At 44.9% G+C, this 23,193-nt stretch overlaps 1 protein-coding gene across 1 annotated transcript; it reads right to left on the bottom strand.

Moving 5' to 3' along the window:
- Nucleotides 1-194: 194 nt before the first annotated feature.
- On the bottom strand, nt 195-22,799 carry si:ch211-114m9.1 (rho GTPase-activating protein 44). Its single transcript, XM_034539500.1, has 21 exons — nt 22,686-22,799; nt 12,961-13,000; nt 12,294-12,413; nt 12,078-12,154; nt 11,827-11,938; nt 11,470-11,546; nt 11,223-11,337; nt 10,988-11,056; nt 10,706-10,787; nt 10,102-10,229; nt 9,469-9,580; nt 8,937-9,018; nt 8,670-8,750; nt 8,261-8,374; nt 8,083-8,174; nt 7,093-7,276; nt 6,223-6,240; nt 5,934-6,122; nt 2,608-2,753; nt 2,108-2,509; nt 195-349 (listed from the first exon to the last, which is right to left on the bottom strand). The coding sequence occupies exons 1-21, from the start codon at nt 22,736-22,738 to the stop codon at nt 195-197; spliced, it is 2,448 nt and encodes an 815-aa protein (XP_034395391.1). The 5' UTR covers nt 22,739-22,799.
- Nucleotides 22,800-23,193: the final 394 nt, after the last annotated feature.

Consider the following 23,193-nt stretch of genomic DNA (forward strand, 5'->3'; position numbering starts at 1 on the left):
GTAGTCACATTTATGTTAGCGAGCAATTGTAAGAGATTAGTTTCTTTGCAGCCTGTAGCAGGTGTGTTCGAGTTCTGGTTTCAGGTGGGCATTGGTGAGGCCAATTGGTGTTTCCATCAGGCCTTGGTGGCGACAGTTAAGAGTATGTACAGCCACAGGGGTGCTGGTAAGCTGTGATGCCTTAGGGTCATAGGTCATAGAGTGGTGCTCTGTGGCTCCTCCTCAGGCACAGCGTCCCCCTCTGGAGAATCTGTCACTGCCACGGACCTCCTGCAAGGGGCACCGCTGAACTCATCGATGAGGCTGTCCAGATTGACATTGATGGAGGGGATTTCATAATTGAAGATATCTAATGGTGAGCATGGTGGGAGAGGTGAGTATGATGAGCAGAATGGCGGAAATGGCGATGATGAGCAAGAGGAGGAGGATAAGGAGGAGGAGGAGGAGAAGAGGGCATATGATGATGATAATGAGGTGTAAAAAACGGAAGAGAGCAGAAATAATATTAATCTTTTTGAGTCTGAACTCATGGGAAGTGGCATATGACGTCTGTCCTGGTTTAAATAATCAGTAGAACATTCTACACGGGGATGTTTTGAGTGTGTCGTTACACCTGAACAACAGACTAGTGGTGGTATGTCACAGCTTCTTGTGTCTTTTGAGACAACAACAACAGATATTTCGTCGGATGAAAGACAATAACAGGTCAAAATGACTTCACAATAACACCTTACTGTACACGTTTACAACAATGGCCAGGTAAACCAACACAGAGGCAACATGATGTGTGTGTGTGGAACTCTGTGGAGAAATGGCACCGAGACACCAAGTGGGCTTGAAGTAACGATGGCAGTCTCACGAGGAACGGATTCAGTATTTGCTCTAAATATATTCTACTGTGCTGCTGCATTTACTGAAAGCAGAGACCGACTACTCCTGTGTAGGAATGAGATGGAGCGTGGCAGTGTAGTAAAAGGGAGCAGAGGTTATAAAAAGCGATGAACCTGCCAAAGGGGGAGAGGGGGGGGGTTACCTGTGGCCCCCCCGATACCGGTGGCAGGCGCGTTAGAGGGGGATGTTTGCTGGCATAGGGCTGGGAACGAAAGGAAAAGGGGGCTTTAAGATGGACTTTTGTAAGCGACGGCGTCTGCAATGTGAGCGCAGTGTGGTGCACTCTGGGAAGTCCTTAAGCCATGCATTATCGGTTGAACTACAACACCATCAAAAAAAAGAAGCCATTAATGCCAACCCCGCTGAAAGGAGAATAGGGAACACCTTCTGATTGAGCGCTACAGGTCTGTATGTTTGAGGCAGGCTACAGGAGACCCCAGAGGCAGCCACAGCACGAGGCCAGGCAGTGAGATGGAGCGCATGGGGGCGGGGACGGTCTGGCTTACCCTAAAAGTCCCCCTCACACTTAGCCCACACTGAATCCCTGGCCTCACACAGCTGCAAGGTACACAATAGTAGCAGGGGGGGGGGACAAGAGAATGATAAATATTGCAAAGTGACAGAATGATTGGTATATAATGACAGCACACCTCATCATCAGACATCATACTGTAGCTATACGATGGGGTTTGTCTGGCTAGGTTTCCATGCCTGCTACGCAGAGAGAGAGAGAGACTGGACTGGTGTGTAAGCCTCTGACCTACCTCTGCCGAGTGGGGGTCTGAGTAACACAGATAAACAGAGAGCACATGATGAATCTAATGGCAACTTCCATACAAGCAGGACGAGCTATGCTTCTCTGATGTTTCCAAACATTACCCAGAAACATCATCACATAACACAAGCAATGAATACATAGGTTTAAGGAGACTTGCTCACTACGGTAGCACAAAAATGCTAATATTTACATAATTCTCAGGCATCTGTGTCTAAAAGGCAACTTTTATTAATTCAGACATTCGTTTCGGGACATTTGTTTTTTGGAACAGTCAATAAAGGGGAAAGGTATCTTTTATATCTAAAGTGACAAGTCCTACAGAGTCCTACACTCGTCCACCGTCTCCATTGGACAGAGCCACAGCGAGTCTGAGAGAGGGCCGCTGCAGCCCCACCTGTGGTGGCGGAGGGGGTGTTGTTGCCAAGGGCTGATGTTTACCTGTAGACATGCTCTCCCCAGGAGACAGTCCATCCAGGAGGCCCTGCTCCAGGGGCTGGGGAACTGGGGCCATGGCGGGGCCAGTGAACCCCAGGGGGGCTGTGGGCGGCTGAGGAGGGGGCAGACTGGGTCTCTGCCTGGGCTTAGGGGCGGGCCGCGACTTGGTGAGCGTTCCGGTCAGGGAGGGTGGGGACGAAAGGGAGTGGGGCGCCCCCAATGGGGTCTGCCCAGGGGAGGATGGGGGCACTTGCCCTGGAGGGCAGACCAGTCCATAAGGGGAGGGAGTGCTAGGAGGTGTGGGCGACAGGCTGACCGGTGACGGCTGACCTGTGGACTGGTCGGACATCCCGCAAGACTGGCTGTAAGGGACCTTCGGAGGCACAGGGGCCAACTTCTTGGAACCTGGAAACATACAAGGCAGTTACATTAGTGTTAAGAATAAAAAATGCATTCGCTTCTCAAACCGAAGAAAGACAGCTCAGATTGAGAGACGTGCTGACCTTTGCGCAGGCTGTGTGGACTGTGCTCTGTGGAGTGGAGGGAGTGGCTACTGCTCTGAGGACTACAGCTGGGGGGGACAGTTGGACCTGCAACCTGGATGCCTCTGTGTCCAGTTATAGGGGAGAGCTCTTTGCTCTTCAATGAACTGAAAAAGACGACAAGACATTAGTGTGTGAACAGCAGCAGACTCAATGTGTCTTACGGACATTAGTTCTGTGCCACAACAACCATCATCATCATCATCATCATCATCGTCGTCGTCGTCGTCGTCGTCATCGTCATCATAATGCATGAGCGTTTCACTTTATGTAAGTACAGTGTTACCAATATTACTACGTTTTCTCAAATCCAGATCTTATGTAAAGCAAGGCTACATCAAGGTAGCGAGAAAGCGATTCCACATCTTTTAATTGTGACAGTTTAAGACACAAACGGTGCACATCGGCACAGAAGTCTACACAAAGAAACTACAACAGAGATGAAAAGATGAGTGTTTTTTACATTTGTGCAAAGATTTTGTCTTTTTTCGTTGATGAAAATGCAATCGACCAATCAGGGATTCTTTTTTCTTTTTTTTACTCAAAAAAATAAGTTAGATGGCATTGGCCTGTCAATCAGCCATTCCTGTTATATTCTGATATATATATATATATAACATTTCAGTTTGAATAATTTGGCTCCAGGCCCAATAAATTGGATCAATCTGTTGTTTTATATCCTGATATATATATATATATATATATATATATATATATATATATATATAAACAATAAAATAAAAACTGGGATCTCAACTGGACTCACATTTGATTTCTTGACAAAAACGCCACTGAGCTAAACAAGGTGTATATATCTGTATACAGCAAAAGGTAGTATGACATTTCTTCTCACTGTAAGATGTAAGTTGATCTGTATTTAATGTGTACAATGTGGATAGACTCAACAATAAGGTTGCGAAATGATCCAACACCCACAAAGAGCACCTGACACTGCAGTACGGTATAGTCACATTTCTGATGACATGACGTCTTAATAACTGTAGTCCCTTTGAGCCGTCTTTCCCCCCAAAATAATCCACCTGAACGGGAAGTCTCGGAGCTACCAAATCACAAGAGGGCGCAGCATCCAGCGAGCGTGTTCTCATCGCTGTTCTTATTTGCTGAAATGATTCACACTGTGAATGTTACACGTGGTTGTAACACCACAGACGTACGAGTCACTCCACGGCACTCCGTACAAACTCTGCACTTTGGGTCAAGCTGGAAGATGCGGAAACTCTATGACGGAAATGTAATACTGTATAGCTTAACAGGACATCATTGAGAAACACGGTTGTACATTACTAACATTAAAATCTTAAAAATGGCTTCCTTCTGCTGGTAAGTAAAAAAAAAATGCTGCTGTAGAATAAATACATTCCTATGCTTTTTGATCGCCATATGCAGCATTGTCCATGTATTTATCGTCTACTCAACACCAGCATGAAACTGAGCGCTATATAAGCCAGTAACATCCTTTGTTGCTAGGCAACCCCCATAAGAGGCATCCCTGGACAACCTGAATGTTACAGAATCTGAGGTATGTAATTTGAAGGGGGAGGGAAAAAAAAAAAGCTAAAAGAAAATATGAGCCAGAGGAGAGGAGAGATACAGATGCCACTCTGTGATGCATCCATAGTGGCCATGGGTGTGTTGTATTTACCTAGTCAGCCTGGGGGGTCCTCTCTCTCGGGCACATGGACAGGCAGCCCACGGCGGGGGTGGGGGCGCGGACGAAGGGAGGCTAGGGGGGTTGCCAAGGGACTGGTCATGGCGGGCTAGTACCAAGGAGGTTTTGATGTAGAGTGGAGAAGCGTTAGTGTCTGGTGGGGGAGCATGCGACATGTCACCAGGCGGGCTGTGCTTGGGGAAATGCAGACAGCTGGGCTTGGGGTTCGAATTGATATCAAGTGACGAGGAGGAGGAGGAAGAAGAGGAGGTAGGGGGTGGGGCCGGGGGAGTGAAGCCAGACCAGCGTAGTGGGGGCGGGGGAGAGGCGGGGGGCTGGGACTCTGGACCCGGTGCCACGGGGCGAGCGCAGGGTGGGGGTTTGGGATAGAAGAGGTGGGGGGCAGTGTGGCACGAGGAGATGGGGTAAGGGGGGGGTGGGCGGTCCTCCCCCGGGGGTGGGTGGGCATGAGAGGTGTCCGGCCGATTGGGCGACACGTTGTCAGAGCTGTAGATATTAAGAGAATAGACAGCACAAAAAAAACAGCTCTAGTGACTGAACAGGGAGACGCATCGGAGCGATATAGGATACGCTGTTTTGATGATTAGGGTGTTAGTGTGTTAGTTGGTCCGTAGCCAAAAGCAGAAGAAAAAATGATTTTTTTTAAAATTGCATCTTAGGGTGGGCGCTGGGCACCAAGCTTAGCACACAGTCAGCTTAGTGCAAATACAAAGACAAGCACAAAGAAAAACAGCAAAGGAAAAGAAAGTTGTGTCGCCAAAGGAAAAGAATACAGTGTGTAGGACTTCCTCTTGTGATCACCTTGTGTCTGCACACTGCATGGAGCTTGCGAGGATCTGTCTCTGGACCCAAAGTCTACAATGTTACCAAGCTGAGCTGCATATGGAAACCCTATCCTTCCCGTATCCCTAAGTTTATGACTTGTTTGCATTGCAGGTCCTGCAGTCAGCCCAGGACAGTGTGAAGCAGACACAAAACCCTTTCATCGGCTGAAAGAGCCACAGGAGAGGAGGGGAAAGCCAGCCAAGCCAGAAGCCACATTATTTATCGTCTGCCACACAGGCAGAGGCGGCGACCATGAGGCGATTATTCATGTGTTTTAACTGTGATAATCATAGCGAAAGTAAAAAAATGTCAGAGAGTGTCAAAATGAAAAGGAAATAATTCACGTCCAAAGCTAAGAAAGCCAAGCCACAACAATGGGATATTGGAAATATTAGCATGCTCGCAAAGGACTTGCAGATTGAAGCTTAGTGCCATGTAAAGAAAAACAAAACTTCCAAACTGAACTACATCCCTCATCAGAATTAGACTCTAAAAATGTAATCATGTTACCCACAATGACAGACATGAACCCGACAAACAACGAGGGAGAACTGAAGAAATGTGAGAGTGTGAGAAATCATAATAATAACAACAGAATGAGACATGAAGAGTTGCAAAAATAATAGTTTGATTAAAACAGCCAATGATCTTGATCGCACGGAGCTGAGAAAGTTGACGATGATGATGATGGTGGTGATGACAACAAAAATGAACGGGAGAGGGTGTGCGTGAGGAAGAATGAGGGGGGGACAGCGTCTCCGCTGTGACTTACCACACCCGTTCTCCAGGTGGCGGTGTCGTGGACGGGGAAGTGGCGAATTCTCCGGGTTGCTCCGGGATCAGAGTGTCTGCCGGAGAGCCGGGGCCTTGCAAGCCCGGAGGCGTGGAGGAGGTCTTGCGCGACAGCGTGGTTGACCCCTTACGAGACACCCAGGAGGTATCCATAACCCGGACGCCCATACTGGAGACAAACACATATCCACAATCATTTATGTTGCTGAAGAAAGAGGTGAGTGGGGGTGGAAAGGAAAGAAGTGGGGGGTGAGGGCACGATACAGTACCTTTGTATCTTCCTAATGCTGCGTTAGTAAGGGGAAGAGAGGCAAAGGGGATATGAGGTCAGAATGCAGACTTGGTTCACAACACCAGACTTAACCACTTAGTACTCTGCATATGATGGGGAGATGAGATCCACAGTGGTAGGGGGAGCAAAAGAGATGTTTCCGAGGTGCACATGTCTACTGATCACCAATTAAAGTTCAACTTGGTTTGAGAGACAAACACACCGTCAGATGCTTTATCGTAAGCTGCTAATTACTCTAAACAGATAAAAGCTATTTAATAGAGATAGTTGCTGATTATGGGATGCAACTATGAGATTTGAGTGAGATTTAGATCACTGTTTACAATATCGCCTTTTCCTCAGTTTGATTGTGGGTATTTTGGTGAAGGCATCGGTTCTAATTCTGCCAGTGATTTTCCACCAGCTGGATGAATGACTCAGGCCAGGTGACGTGCTAGCCAGACTGCGAAGGAGGAGCTGGATGTGGGAGGATGGGAAGATAATACTGGAGAAATATTTCCAGAGAAAGAAAAAGAGGTAACCAGCCTTCATCAGAGACCCGTTGCCATAGAGACAATGCCACTCAAGGCATATATTCAAATGAGAGGCTTATCTTGTATGCGCTTATTGAAAGATGAGATGTACGTTACAATGCTCACCCCTCTGTTGCTTATGAGGGTTTTAGAGCAAAACTTTAGGCGACGGGATTCGTCCATACTTTAATGTATTATAATATATTTGTATGTGCATGCACTCAAATATAATGAATCAATATCAGATGCCCGAGAGGAGGCGTGGGAGGAACGAGAGAGAAAAGAGAGTGAGAAAGTGAGATGTGGGCAGCAGAAGGATGCACTTGGCATCATACCCATCCTTCTTGTAAAACTCCAGCATCATGTTGTCAGTGGCGACGCTCAGTGGGCGTCGGCTCTGCTCGTGCTGCTGCTTGCGATCAGATTGGTCCATGTCTGGGGAGGGCATGGAGCTGTAGTTGGAGTTGTGGTTGGTGTGGATCGGGCTGCCGTAGCTGCCTGTCAAGTTGAATTCAATCTCTGGGGGAGAAGCAGACACACCATCGTCATCATCATACAGTATAATGGTGGTGTTCTGCATGCTGATGCCTACAGTGGGGTTTGTATGTGTACGTGTTGGTCTGTGTGGAATATACCACTTTTAAGAATATCTACCCAGATAAAATCCTGATGGAAACTGTTTTATTTTGTCTATCGAATACAGTATTTTAATGGTTTATAATGTAATGCTTATTTATAAAAGTAACTAGCTTTGTGGCATTTTACACCGCAGAGTAAGAGTACGTGAACAGGAATTTAACGAGGAAATTGCTGGTCGACATCTTATTGTAACTCCACACTCTGCTTCAGACGTGCAAAAGAGCAAACACAGCATGACCTGCTGCCCCGAGTCGGTGTTACGTGACGCTGCAGCTTCGAACTGCAGATACCGCGATGCGTACAGTGAACAGTTTATTATGCTTCATGTCTGAGTTACAGCTGATGTGTTTATTATGGCTTCATGGTGTATTTTGTTGTCGGTGTGGTCGATGTGTTGTTTTTCTTTTAACTTTCATGGGCAACTGACAACCATGAAGAAGAACGATTATAAGGTATTATCGTATTCACATAAGGCTGAGCAAAAGTAAATAATAGGTATTTAGTAGCTTTGATGGATTCATTTGGTCAAAACTGGCAGAATTGTGGGACATACCTACTATGTTCACTGCCAGTTTTATATATATATATACATATATATCCCATTATGCAATTTATTGAAGATCAATAAAATGGATATGGTCGCCCCGCCTGACTACAATATTACATACATAGTATGTGATCCCCACCTCCAGGGAAGAACCAGTCAGCATGCTGGATAATGGGCTCAATGATGCCAACAATCTGCAGGGACAGGGTGGTCATCATCTCTGTCATGTTCCTGGAAACAAAAGAAGGAATTGAACCGCAGTATGATTCTTATGTGATGAGTTTAGGCAGGCAGTCGTGTTAAAAATTAATACATACGGTTCGGTGTGTGTCCAGAGCAAGTTAGGGCCGAGAACAATCGCCATGTTTCCAGGTGTCATCTTGTTTGCGTCCTGGTAGTCGCTTAGCTTGGCTAAGAATTTGGTTAGATATCTGTGGGATTTACAAAGAAGAGAACATTTCATACCTTATTTATTCCTTTTAGTCAGACGTGTTATAGACGTGTGCAGCCACACACGTCTATAACTCAAGAGCTACAACATAAGAGCTAATGACAGTCATGATTAATTCATAACAATTCCTAATTATTTTACCACATTATCATTATAGCTGTGCACATCCCAACCTGTGCCACCTACTGTAAAAGTAGAGTATTAGCAGCAGCAGTATATAATATTAGATGGTATGTACAAACAAGGCGACAGAAGATGGGGGAAAGCGAACTGACCTGAAATTGTTCAAGTTGTCTGTGGGCAGTTTTTCACACACTGCCAATAATGCTTGTAGTCTCTTGTCCATATCTTGAACACTGGAGAAATAAAAAATAAATAAAAAACATTATGGCTTCCTGCTCCATTTCTTGATAAATGTCACCATTATTCATTTTGGCAGTTAAGACCTCATTTTGTAAAGACTTTGGACTAGTTTCAGTTTTTCATCAAGGCCAATGGGCATAATTGAAGAAAATGCATTTAAGAAGGAAGCAGCAACTCACTTTGAGGCCTGAATCCATTCATCATAAAGTTCAGTGGTCATCAGTGGCTCGGGGAGCTCACGGAGGTATGATTTTAGAGCCCCTTTGGGTGAGAAAAACAGGGAGAGTGTAAAAAAAATGGTCCGCTTTTAGGACAGGAGAGTTGTTTTCTGTCTTCAGAGTACTGGCCATGTCCCATATTTCCACTCCCCTCCAGCAGGCCCTTGTAGCTAGCAGCAGCTGCCAGATTCGTATCGCTCAACACAGATTTTATGCTAATGTGTAAAAATGCACAGCAATATCAGAACACAAAGCCTTCAGGAAAAGAGCACTGCAGGGCAGAGCTGATGAAGAACCACATTGTCCTCCAACCAGGTCCTCCCCATCATAAAAAAATGGGTTGAGTAAAAATAATTGCCTATATATAACATATATACATACTTTACAGTAGAGACAGTTTTTTTTAACAGTTTTCCTGACTTACAATGACAGTGTCGGGGTTGTTGTTATGGAAATGGGATTTGAACAAGGTGTGCGTGTGGGTGTTGTTCACCTGCGATGGCGTGTGGGTCGGCGGAGTACTCCTGCACATCCAAAACGCCACAGTCCAGGGACGCTTTCAGCTTCTTCAGCTTGGAAGCTGACGGAGCCACTCTGAAGAGTCCCTGCAGCACACGATCACGTGTAATTATGTACAAAAAGGTAATATGGTGGCTTCCGCATGTTTTTGTCCATTAATGTATTTCTATAACGACTGTGAACCATTTCCCAAAACATGCCGTGAAATTTGAATTGATCTAAACACCACGACAAAAAACATTGTAAAGATGCTGAGTAACCTCAAACTCAGAGACATGTGTTCTGGTGCAAAGACATTGCATTTGAGTTTGAGTCTTTCCAGCTTGACAAGGAGGGATAAAGTCAAGTTTAAACAATTTACTGAATATGGGAAATAACAGCAGCTCTATGCTTTGAGATGGCCTTCATTTCTGTTAATTAGGGATAGCAAATACATCATATTGCATATTTGTGTGTGAAGGTGCACACATATGTGAGGAAATGCAATGTTATCTTTAAAAACAAAAGATGACCAAAATAAGCACATTATCTCACACCTAAAGTGCCGTGTCTGTGTGTGTGTGTGTGTGTGTGTGTGTGTGTGTGTGTGTGTGTGTGTGCCCTCTACCTCCTCTTGCATGCCACACTCTAACAGCATTGTGACACAAGCTTCGATGGGGAAGGCGATCTCTCTCCCACTAATATTGAGGTGTTCCTCCAGAGACTTGCCAAACGACGGCTTCTCCACCCACGCCTCTGCAACACAAGAACGGCAGCTTGAATCCCACTCGGACACCAACAAGGCGACGCGCCTTCACAGCATCTTCTCCGGAACGACTTTAGATCAATGACTGAACATAACGTTTTTGGGAGGCAACGGTCGTCAAATTAAATCCAAGCTGCGACTTAATGTGATTTTTTTAAAGATTAGATTACAGTTCCGTGTTTTCCTGGTGCCACTTCTCTAATTCTAGTGCTTTACTAGGGAACATGTGATGTTAAGCGCTCTGTTTGGTTCATCACCCGTTAACTAGCCGGTAGCACAAATATGGAGGTGGGTAATTATAGCCTAATGAGATATGTTATGTGACATGTCAGGGCTATTAACTCCATTCCTTCTCATCTTCATATTGCTTTAAGTGCAGGATTGGAGCAGATTTACACCCACACACACGCACACGCACACACACACACACACACACACACACACACACACACACACATTGACTCACCTTGGTGCGCTTTAATCTGGGGCAGGATATTTTGAAGAATCTCTAATGACTTCCTGTGATATTCTGCCTGTGTTTCTATCAGCTACAGAAGGAGAACAGATTAAAACATACAATCCCTGACAGAGTGCGTATTGTGTAATGCTGTTCTTGTTATTAGATACTCTACAATGTTTATTGTATACCTGCGATAATATGGAAATAAATATTTGCTTTGCTTTTTGAAAAGAAAGATCATTGCTTCCACTGGAATTGCAACTTTGATGACAAAAAAAATATACTTACTGTCTGAAAGTAATTTGCATAGTCTATTTCTTTGGCCACAAAACTGTACATATCTGCTGACAATTGATCCTGAAACAGAAAGTAGAGAGCAACCATCCCATAAGTAATTATCCAGACTACTACTGTAATATCATCCTGGCAATTTGGTCAATTTTGTATTTGATACATGCAGAAGGGCTTTAAATCAAATGGAGGGCAAAGGATCTTGGAGGAGGGGCTCATATTGGTGACTCACCCGACAGATCTCCATCCGATTGGCTGCCTCCTCCATCTCCTCTCTGAGGGACTCGGACTTGGCGCCGGGCTGCAGCGTGCTCGGGTGACTGGATGACTTGGACGACTGCTGATATCTATGGGCATGAGGTCAAACGATGGCTTCATACTTCCTTCACAAACATTGTAAACCTTTATAAAAAAAATATATATATATATAGAAAAGAACAAGAGAAGGTTGCAGCCCGGCTTTGAAATGTGGGCGTCACCTTGTTCTAGCGGAGTCCATGTCCAACACAAGTTTGGCTAAGTGCTTCCTCTGTTTTTGGATGTTGGGAATGTCCACCTGCAAAAAGAAATGTTGTGCATGATTGAACTCTTTTTAGGTAAATAAAGTGCAAAACCTCCTATCTGCAAAAATGATCCAGGAAAAGTGGATTATGTACTGGGCATCCTTCACAAATAGCATTGTGCTATTTTTTTTAAAAATTAACAAAGAAGTGCATTTTTCAGATAGGAGGTTTTGCTCTATCAATATTCTCTTTGTAATCAGAAATAAAAAAGTGAGAGTGCGGCTCTGTACGGCCGTCATGTCGGGGAGGTGCTTCGTCCTAATTGGTGCTCACCTCCGCGAGCACATAGAGAGGCTCCACCACATCTCTCTCTATCTGGAACTCAAATTGGATGAGCTCCTGGGCTAACTTCTCTTCTGTCTCCCCACACAGCTGCAGCATCTTCCTGTTTGGTGACGGACAAAACACAAAGTCAGAAGCAATCAAATACAATTAAAATGCAGACAAGGGTAATGAGGACAGAGAATAATTCAATAGCCTAATCAATAATTAAAGATGACTCCAGGGGAGGCCTGTGGACTTACCCGAGGAGAGAGTCATCCCCCAACACTGCCGCCCCTTCCACCATACATTGTGCCAGGATTGTGAGCGGTAGTTTTTTCTGATAACAGAGAGAAATAACATGAATAGTGCTGGCGTGAGAATCACACACGCACTATGAATAACGTCGCATCATCACACATCCGATCAGTTCGCATCGGTATTCGGCGCCTGAGACGATGACGGACGCAGGTACTCACAGAAGGTGACTTGACAGATCTCTTCTCTATATCAGTCCCCTGCTGACCCTGCAGGCAGGCAGTCAGCTTCTTGTGAGTGCTGTGTGTCACCTGCTTGACCAGATCCAGACGCTTCTCCACCTGAACACACACACACACACACACACACACACACACACACATCAGAAACCTCTTGGCATACCAACACATGCACCCATGTAGTAGCACAGACACAACGCTGCGCCCTAAAGGTGCGTTCACACGACGAGAGACACGTCATTTGGAATGGAAGCTACAAAATGACACTTGACACCTGTTGCTGCATTACGGACGCGCGACAAATCAAAAGTTAGCTGGTCTGAAAAAAGTAAACAGCAGCTGCTCCTGTATTTGTTGCACAGATCAGTAGTGTGTACAATTAAAATGTATGTTGTGATAGCTATTTGTCACTATGTCAGACAATTGATAAAGTTAATTCCGACACATTCGACCTGAAATGTGAGGGGCCACGAGATTGAAAACATTGCACCCAAATGTTCTCCATCATGGTCAAACGCAGCCATCATAAGCGCTTTATTTATACCTGTTAATGTAAACACAGCGTGAACTGCTACGAGACCATCATTTTGCAGGTGTTCAAACACACACACACACACACACACACACACACACACACACCAGGACTCACCTGTAGAAGGTCCTCACTTAACACCTCTGTTTTCTCTGCCCTGTAAAGATAAAAGTGTATAAGTGTTAGGGTATCCAGGGAAGACGGCGTGCTCTGGCAGTGAAAGCATCTCTTCTACCGTAAGGAAACTAAATATTGTTTTTAAGTCACAGTGGTTGAACTTGTATGTATTCTCTATCAGGTCACTCATCAAAACAGCCTGCGATAGCTTTTAATTTATATATTGTATATTTATGAATAATAGATTCGGGCCAACACCATTATCCAAATTATTCTAAAAAAAGTATTTGTCATGTAATCTGAAAAAAAATCTGAAAAATGAATAGAATTCAACTTCTTAGTGTTTGAAATGTTGACATTTTATTTCCAAAACATACTACTGGATTCATACAGTAGTATGTTTTGGAAATACAATGTCAACATATACTATAACTGGATAAACTGTGAACATGTTAGAAAATAAGAATCTTTTTATAAGCACATTTAAAGGAACTCTATCCAAATATTGGTGTGTCTTTGACAAAATGTTTCACACTTGTGAAATCAAGTCCCAGCTGTATTGCATTGGATGTTGACTCATTCACACATTTGTTTGTCTTTTTTTTTTTTTTTTGTTGCACATCAGCGTGCGCAAGTGTGCACGTGAGTACATGCATTACAGTGGCTGACTCTCTCAGAGGAACACATTAATTATCAAGCAAACTATAGTCATGCTGTAAACTCCCCGAAGCGCTCCAACACCATGTGTGAGCAAAACAAGCAGGACAAAGGCCACTGATTCAAATATGCCAGATCCCACCGAGGAGCATCGCATCCCACTGTGAATCCAGACGACCGGGGACTTAGCCAAAGACTGAAGGAAAGGGCAGCGTTGCACTGCCGTTGGAGCAGATAAAACTACTCATCCGGAGTACTGAATGAGCCCTAAGCTCAGAAAAGAGCAGACCGCGGGATATCATGAATGCATGGTGTCAGCTCAGTTCAGATAGCTTATATTTTAAGACTTTAGCCCTTTTTGTGCAAGCATTCCCAACAGAGCTCAGTGCCTTTTATAATACTTCCAGAAAAGATTAAATCTGCAAATTGTCAGTATACCTACACTTTGGTTGTTTTCCAGAATTCCTTTAAACACACTTGGACACCAACAAAGCAGGCCTATCAGGATGACCTTTTCTGAGTGGAGGATAACATCTACTTCCTTGTCAAAAGGGCTATAGACTAACAAGGCAGCCGACCTCCTGAGAATGAGTCAAAACCAGACATGCCGACCCCCAGCAGCCACCCAGATGTGCACACTTTCTCTCAGCGCTTCCCCTTCCTGTCTGCCCGACCTCTTCCTGCTATTGTGCCCCAACTATGCCAATGCAAATAGTGGATAATCTGATGATCTGAAATCATCTCACTGTTGACCGAGAGAATGAAAAAGACCTTGGCATGTGCTCTATTATTCACAAGTCAGACGTATAGACGTCAGCTGCATGTAACTAACATGCTCTTTTCGTGCGGGATGCCTTATCTCTGTCAAACCCAGTGCAATTGTGTTGAAAGGAAGAAAAAAAAAAAGACTGACGCATGTCTGTTTAACGTTGACATTTAATTATGTACGTAGTCAACAGAAAGCTGAGCTTTAACGATGTACGTTATTAGAATCATATTTCTGGTGAGCATGGAACCATGGGAACTGGGTCAAACCATGTACCAATGGATCACAATCGGCCTGTCGGAAAAAAACTGCCTTGTCCACTGAGGTAGGAAGAAAAATACAGGAAAATGCGTGTGTGTGTGTGTGTGTGCATGCCTAAGAGTGAAAGAGAGAATGTTGTAAAGGGAGAAGTCTCTGGCTTGATTTGTAAGGATAAGTGTGATCGCAGATTGCTGATTACATGACAAAGGGGGAACCAAAATAACCCGAGCATTGCAGCAACTATTTGGCTCTGTTTTGCTGCGACATTCCAACAGCCCCAGATCTCTGAAACTCCATGTTCCATAAAAGACCTTACGGGCAAGACTGACACACGTACACCACACTGAGCGTGTAGTCTGGATGTCTGCAATGCAGCTGCGAGCTCGTCAATGTCTATGTGCCCTCACACTGGCTGCCTGAGGTATCCCTTGGGAGACTCTGGCTGAGGGACCCTAATAAGGGTCAGCAGCACAGATAGGGCAGGAGCTTCAGCGGTGACAGAGATGTGGAGAAGATCCTCCGTGGACAACCTGTGAAACTCTCTGGCATCAACACATCTTGTTCTCACTGACCGCAATCTCGGCCACCAACGTCTTCAAAGACAGCAGGCTCGTCTGGTTCTTTGAGCTGGTTTCTGAGGAAAGCAGGTACATGACCTAGACTAAATAAGAATGCATAGGCTGGAATACACTGTAGTTCAATGTGTACTCTACAACCTAATGTAAGCGCTAACTCACAGGAGGATTTTAGAGGCGAGGAGTGAAATTCCTCTCAGCAAATAATGTGCAGAATGAGCCATGGGAGGAAAGTAAACACGTGGGAGAGTTGGCAGCCATGTGGGCGGAGTGCTCATGGAGAGAGAGGAAGACTCTGCCAGGGTTATGCCAACCATCTGCCACTTTGCAGGCATTCCTTTACCTGGATGGAACTGCTGATGACTCAATAGAAAGATGCACAGGCACACACACACACACACGCACACACACACACACACACACACATGCACACGCACGATCACATACATATACAGAATAATTAACTCAAGTCAAATGCTGAAATGTATTATAATATTTCAGACCAACACGTACAAATTGTGCTTTCTTTGAAACAGCAAAAAAAAAGAACTGTAATTCTCTGGAATGCAAAACATGGGACAATTTGAGGAAGATTAATTAGTCAAGATAATATTCACGCGGACAGATTACGAGCTAGAATTTTTTTAATAGCTCCTTCTTCACCTTTGGTGACATTAACAAAGTGCTGATAAGAAGAAGGAGGGCCTGAAATATCTTGGGGTTTTGTATTCCCAGCTGGCCAACGACAAATGTAATTTCACTCGGCGCTCTGCATTTTCCCAGGGACCTTCGACATTCCAAGTCTGTGTAATTCCATAAAGTTGGAAGTAAAATGTGTGCACCAAATACCCAGTTGTCCATCCAAACATCAGCTGCACATTCCATACAAACACATGTTGTATAATACATATTTATATTGAGAGATAATGTTAATGTTGGACCCCCTTCATGCTCAGACCCCCCAGCGCCGTGCGTGGTTTTTCTGAAAGCGTGAATGATCCATGTTGACATAATCAACATGTGAATAAAATAACATCCAGAGTCTCGAGCGCGTTGAGTCAACTGTCGGCCGTAACACTTTCTGTCCGCGGGTCCATCTGATTGGTCCCAACAAAGAGGAAGTGGGTGATGCTCTGGTCTGCTCGCGCTGCTATAGCATGGCTAACAGAAGTGCTAACAGAAGTGCTCACACTGGGCCCTGCAGGATCTGTGCTAGATGCTGGGTCCTGCGCTGCGAGGGGAGAGCAGTGGAGCAGAACGGTGGCCCCCGGGGCCTCATAGGGCACCACACGGCCCGGAGCGATGGCACGAGATCCACAAACACAAAGACACACATACAAAAAAAAAAAAAAAAACACGCTGCAGTGTTCATGCTATCTGCTCTCTGACTATTTTCTCCTCAGACCTTTTTGCAAATGCGTCTGGAGGCCACTCGGTTTCCTCCCAGACGACAAGGCGCAGCGCTGATGGGACGCAAGGCCACTAAAACAGAAAAACCCACTTACTGTAGTTGTCCAGCAAACTAGGTCACAGTTCTGTTAAGTATGCAAGAATAACTGTAAGAGGACTGTGCACAGACAAGCGCACACACACACACACACACACACACACACACACAAAGCACACACATGTCCAGAGAGGAAGCATTCAGCAATGTTTCAATGGAAACACAAGCAGTGAGTTATCTCTAATAACTTTATTCATGGCGAATAATCTCTCTCAAGAAGCACACGATGACTTTACTGTGTTTGCCCACACACATGCACACACACACACACACACACACACACACTGCACCTATACATTCTGATTTCAAGATGTCCAGTAGAGAGCTTCCCATAAACAATGTAAAGAGAACATAAAGATCTGTGTTGAGCCACAGATGAGATTCATATCACCAGCCACCATTCTTCGTTAGTTCTAAAAATAAACATTTCTGCACGAAACATGTGGCAAAGCCAAACAAATGTGACGAAACAGCTCATTCCAAATGAGCGTTTCTAGGCAACCAAAGCAAATGAATTGTGCAGAAAAAGGAAGATGAAGAATCATAATTCTTTAATTAAAGAGCAAGATGTTGAAGGAAAAAAATAATAAACTCTGAGAATGAAAGGTAAACAAAACAGGATATTGTTATTAGCGTATTAGTGCTTCCTGTTTGGAGTCTATTGGCATTCCTGAATGTAAGGAAGTGGGCATGAGAGGGAGTCGCCCTTCTCCTTTGCAAAACTTAGTTATTTCTAACAACAATACCACTCTACTGTTGCTATTCTCACGTACAGCTGCGTGTTAGAATAACGTGGCATCTAACTAAATGTGCACTAAAGCAACACTAGAAATGAAATGTACCTTTTTTATGAAAACACATTGCTCCCTCCTGTGTTTCACTTCCATAATCCTGTTTGTCTCAAAGACAATGTCTCCTGAAGTTATTGAGATAGAGGATTGTGATATTATGTCAATTTAACAACGGCATTTGAGAAGTCATTCGCCAAAGCAGGGCTCACGGTGTCTCGATGTGCAGCCTATTCAATTATCTTCAGACCTCGTCTCAGCGATTCATTTGCTGCATGCCAGTCAGGCCCTGAGGTCCCTTCCAGTTGGAGATGAGATCGTGAGCAACTGACTCGGTCGACCCGGACACCCGTAACACATCGCAGTCGTGATCGAACCAAACTTTTAATACGCAGCGGGTCAATGGGGGACGAAAAATGAAAATCAAAAGGAAAAGGAGAGTTTGTCGGCGACAAGCAGACGTCCACAAAGGTGTATTGTTTCTCACGCGTGTGCTCATAACATTTTGTAGTGAACTGCCAGAACATGGGCTCTTTAAGAGGTTAGACTTTTGATTGAATCAGCGACACAGAGAGGGAGAAACAGCGCTTCTGTCCAATATTACATCATCTCTCTTTTGATGGCCCAAATGGTCCACTGACAAAGGGTCTTTATCACTAACTATATGCTGGCTCTGAAAGGCACTGATGGGGTTATTGGGGTGGGAGGGGTATCAACATGACACTCCCCGAACGGCAGTATACAAATACAGCAATAGCTCTTGCTTCAAATAAAGATGCACAACCTAGAACACGAGTAATGTCGCATTCCTTTTTGCTGATTACTAATGCCTCAAAACTACATTAAAACGTATGCCGTGAAAAGGGCCTTGACTTGTTAAATATAATACTCACGCTGGGATATCCAGTCACGATTTAACAATGTGATCAGCAAGAAACTTTCCAAAAGTGAACCCAGAAGAGCAGTGAATCACCTGCCCTGTGAAGGCCACATCAGCAAATCAAGGCTAGGAGGAGGAGGAGGAGGAGGAGGAGGAGGAGATGCTGCATTGGCATTCAACAGGGTTGCCTCTTACATCTCATGTTACCTGTCAGCCATTATGCTCGTTTGGATTCCCGCATACATTCTTGCAAATGCTGTGCTGAATGATAAAACAGCCACAGCTGTTATAATTTATGCTCTCTTTTTTCCCCCCGAGATTAAAACGGGACACATTTAGTATTCATGCATAGGATTCAAAATTGCATGCACGTCAACATTCAAACTTCTCCCTGAAGTAGACGCAAACGTGCACAGACACAATTCTTTATATATATATATTTGCCTTGTGTCCCTTTTCCTCTTTCCATGTGCCATTTATGTAAATCCTTTCTTTGGAGACAAACAAATCTTTGAGAGCGTCACATTGTCAGACAGAAGGGGAAGAGAAAGAGGGGAAGAGTGAGACAATGTGGGCGAGAGAAAGCGTCTTCAACTCATGTGCCAGCCCACAAACGGCTGCCATTTTCTGATAAGTGCGTAGTTGAGTGGTGAGTTAAAGCCCAAAGGCATGAGCAGGAAGAGTGTTTTAACTGGTGGTATTGGTGAACCTTACACAGAGTTAGGGATGCACTCTTTCAGTCCCGATATCCATACCTCTATCTGGGGTATCAGCCAATATCGACTACTGATCACACACTAGTGTTTAATAAATAGCCTGCTGATGGGATCATTCTTTTATGTGTACGGTCGCATCTGGCTTGACTTAAACGTTGCTTCTCTACCTTTCGTAAAACACATTGTAACAAATAAATACAGAGAATGAATTTTGCACCTGCAACTTGGCAAAAGCTCTTCAAAGTTAACATGCATTACAGAGCAAGTGTACACCTTTTAAATGCAGCAACACATTGGTTAAAACTCAAACAGTATATAATATATACATATATACATTAAAGTAAATAGATCAGCCCGATTGTCCACGATACCCGATCCAGCTATCTGAGTATCGGTGCGTCCCTCAGAGACAGCGGTGCCCTTTTCAAGTATAAATAGGACAAAGAAAAGTTCAATTTAAAGATTGAGCTTCACTTACAGACACATGGAATCATTTTACCAGGCTGTCCTAGACCTAGATAGGACAGTGAGTTGGGAATAGAGAAATAGGTCAAGAGAAATGGAGGGTGGGAGCTGGCTGAAGCAAAGTTGTCTTTTCCTGGCTTATTTGTGTGTGTGTGTGTGTGTGTGTGTGTGTGTGTGTGTGAGGGCATGAACAAAAATCACAATGCATATTGAAGACAAACCCAAATAATTCTAAAAATGTATTTTTTACATCAAGGAGAACACTTAAGGCCTCTTTTAAAGCTCAAATGTAGGGCTAAACTACCAAAACTAATAATAATAATAACTCTCTTTAGAGCTGTGACACCCCGTTGTCCCGCCCACTCTGCCATAATACATGTATTTCAGCTATAGAGTATATATGGCTACACATCCTCCAGTATGAAGTCTGGCTCCACAGAGGTGATTGGTCAAGCTGACGGTCACATGACATGGATCTCACCCAACAGCAGCAGCAGCAGCCGCCTCAGAGAGCCAGAAAGATGCTGACACAGCACACCTGATCCCCCATTCAATCCCCATCAAAATATAAGACATACATAAGAAAGACTCACGGTCATACAGTCCATGCAGGGAGGTGAGTAGATTACAAATCCGCCGGTAAAAAAAAAGAAAAAAGGACTGTTGTTGTTGTTGTTTTGAAAGGACTGAGCACTAGTCGGCGGTATGAGCGGCTCCACTGAGACCGCCGAGGTTCAGGAAGGTCACATACTCAAACGCACAGAGTAACCCTCGTTCCACTCGGAAGATGGGCGATGCTTGAGTCAGCGGAATAGTATCTTCTGAAGCCTCAGTGAATACGAGACTACGATCGGGGAAGTCGTTAATGAACAGACCTTTTCCTTATATGCTCATTTAATTTAATCTAATCTGTGTAACATTCACACCGGAGCCTTGTAACTCGGCTCTAATGGCAAACCAGCGGTAAGAAAACGAGCTCGAGTGTTGCACGAAGTAAAGACAGGAAGGTGTTTGGTGAACGTTGGCATTAGGATGCTTGATTAATCCGCACATAGACACATTTGTCTGACCCCCACCCGCTGATCCAGGCATGTGTGTGCAAGGACACATGGATCACACGGTCACTATACGTAATATATGCACGCACACACACTCACACACACACACACACGTTCTCACACATTTTTCCACGATAGGTGGCATTATCAACGGACATTATCACCCTTCAGAGCGCAGATGTAAGAAAGAAGCATTCAAAACTCAACACAACACCCTCGTTAAGTCCCTTAAATGATCAATAGAGAAGATGGTTTTTAAATACATGACAAGCAAGATGGTAATACACAAGAACGACATGCTGACCTTTAGGGGTCATCCAGATTGTTATTTCCAAAAACAACATAGGTGCAACATCCAGAGCACCTTATGGTACTCTTATTGTGTGTGAGTGGTTAAAGTGCAGGACCAAGAAGTGTGTGGTCTGGTTTCATCCACAGACATTACACTTGCCGGCCCAGGTGGATGGCACAGCTTTGGCTACCCCTTTCTTTTCCACCTCTCCTAATCAGACTGGACCACACTACTCAAGGTCACCAGACGGTCAGACCTGTTACTTCTTACCCGGACCCATAGCTTCATCACAGGGTTTGGGAGTAGGAGTACAGGCTGTGAACAGCACAGTAGGCACCATTAGCAGGGGAATGCTGTTACTCATCACGGTGCTGTGGTACAGGCTGACCACCTCAGCAGGTATACTGTGGCTGCTCTAAGACAGCTTCAGAAAACAGCAGTGTGAAAGGAATATGACACTCACAACAGCACTAAATGTGAGGAGTGCATGAACACACACGCACACACACACACACACACACGAGGAAACACAGCCTCCTCTGCTCACATAAAGGTCCACAACCCGCATGCCCACACACACATATCCAGAATCAAACCCACACACACACTAATGAGTCACACAGAAGTAATTATAAAAAAAGACTGGAGCAGCATAACCAACTGACAGTGATAGCACAAACAGAGCCTGCAAGGTGTGTCCCCTCCACTCCGAGTGCATGCCTCTCTCACACAGCCTTGTGACAATAATGACCCACACCTCTTGGTCCTAATCTGTATACGCAGTAGCAGAAAACACCCCTCCGGTCCAGTGTTGCTTCACAAGCTGCTCTGCCTCCATGTGAGGTGAACTAAGAACAGGGTGGGGGAGAGTGATGCACCCCGTAAGACCTGTGTAAAAAGGTCACAATCCATTTATTTTCTGGTGGAAGGGATTTCAGAAAACACCCAAAAGTGCAGGGCATAGAAGAGGGATCCTCCCACATAAACCTCTCTAGTTGGAGCTGTTTTTAGGAAGCATGCAGTGGCATGATAAAACATCCCCTTTGTAAAGGCTAATAATATAATCCACATTATAATTAAAAGTATGTTAGATAAACGCCAGATGGGGAACACGACCTTCAGGAATGCACAGACTTGATAACCCACGCCTGGGAGGTGCTTCCCTACCTCACAGCTGATATTATTACTGCGTAATGAAAACAGTGCGCCTTTTTTTTTCAATTTTTTTTTTTCATTTCCCCCCTCGCGTCGCAGCCCACTCCGCATCCGTCTGCATCACGTTCACCTACACTGACAGGTTCGGTGACATGGAGGCACATGCAACCACACCGTAACTTCACAAGTGCATGCTTTTCATACTCCAGGGGGGGTGATACCTTGTCTTTAAGAGGGGGTGTGGGGGGTGGGGGCTCTCCGTGAAGGTCTGTGGTGCTGCGATGGTCTATATTTAATGTGTTTTCCGTGGGCAGGTTGCACTGGGGGGCAATGCGCCTGCACGCTGCCTATGCGGTAGCCTCTTCCAATGGACATGAAGCACCCACATGAACATGGGGTTATTCTTTTGTTCCTTACAATTAGTACGACTGCACTGACCATTGTCTATTCTACACATTCAGCCTGATAACATCTCAAATAAATAAATCTGTACATGGAGGGGATTCACATCTAATTGGGGGCCCGCACACGGGGGGGGGGGGGGGGGGGGGGGGGGGAGGTTCTCCTCCCTTGGCCCGGTAGCGCACAGAAAGGGTTCTGCTTACCTTCCCACCGTTTGGTTGGCGAGCTGTCGCATCCGATTGAATTGCTTCTTCATCTTGTATGTTCTGCGTTAACACCTACATGGGGGAAATATTCCGCATTATTTCTTCTCTCAATGTAACGGTCCGTGCTCCACGGGGGCGCAACGCGAAATCCAATCTGCCATAGTTTCCGTCCCTCATCGCCAACTGCCGACGCCGAACACCTACTCCGCGATCACATATTTTCAAATGATATTTTAACATCTACATTGGCCCCACTGCCTGCGCAGGGGATGCTGGACCGATTCACCGCGGGCGCTCACAGGCAGAGAGCGACAGCAGTGACAAGTCGCGGCTGCGCAGCAATGCATTGTGGGAAATGTAGTACAATTAAGGCTGACGCTCCAGAAGGAATCCAACGCAGCGGGTTCCCAGAGGGCTGTGCGGCGTGTATTTTTAATACGTGTTTAAAAATCCAAATGATTAATCTATTTCAGCTGTTGAGTAAAACAATGGAATTAATGTAGCC

This window comes from Cyclopterus lumpus, chromosome 8 (assembly GCF_009769545.1).
Source record: "Cyclopterus lumpus isolate fCycLum1 chromosome 8, fCycLum1.pri, whole genome shotgun sequence".
In the NCBI taxonomy this organism is placed as follows: Eukaryota; Metazoa; Chordata; class Actinopteri; order Perciformes; family Cyclopteridae; genus Cyclopterus; species Cyclopterus lumpus.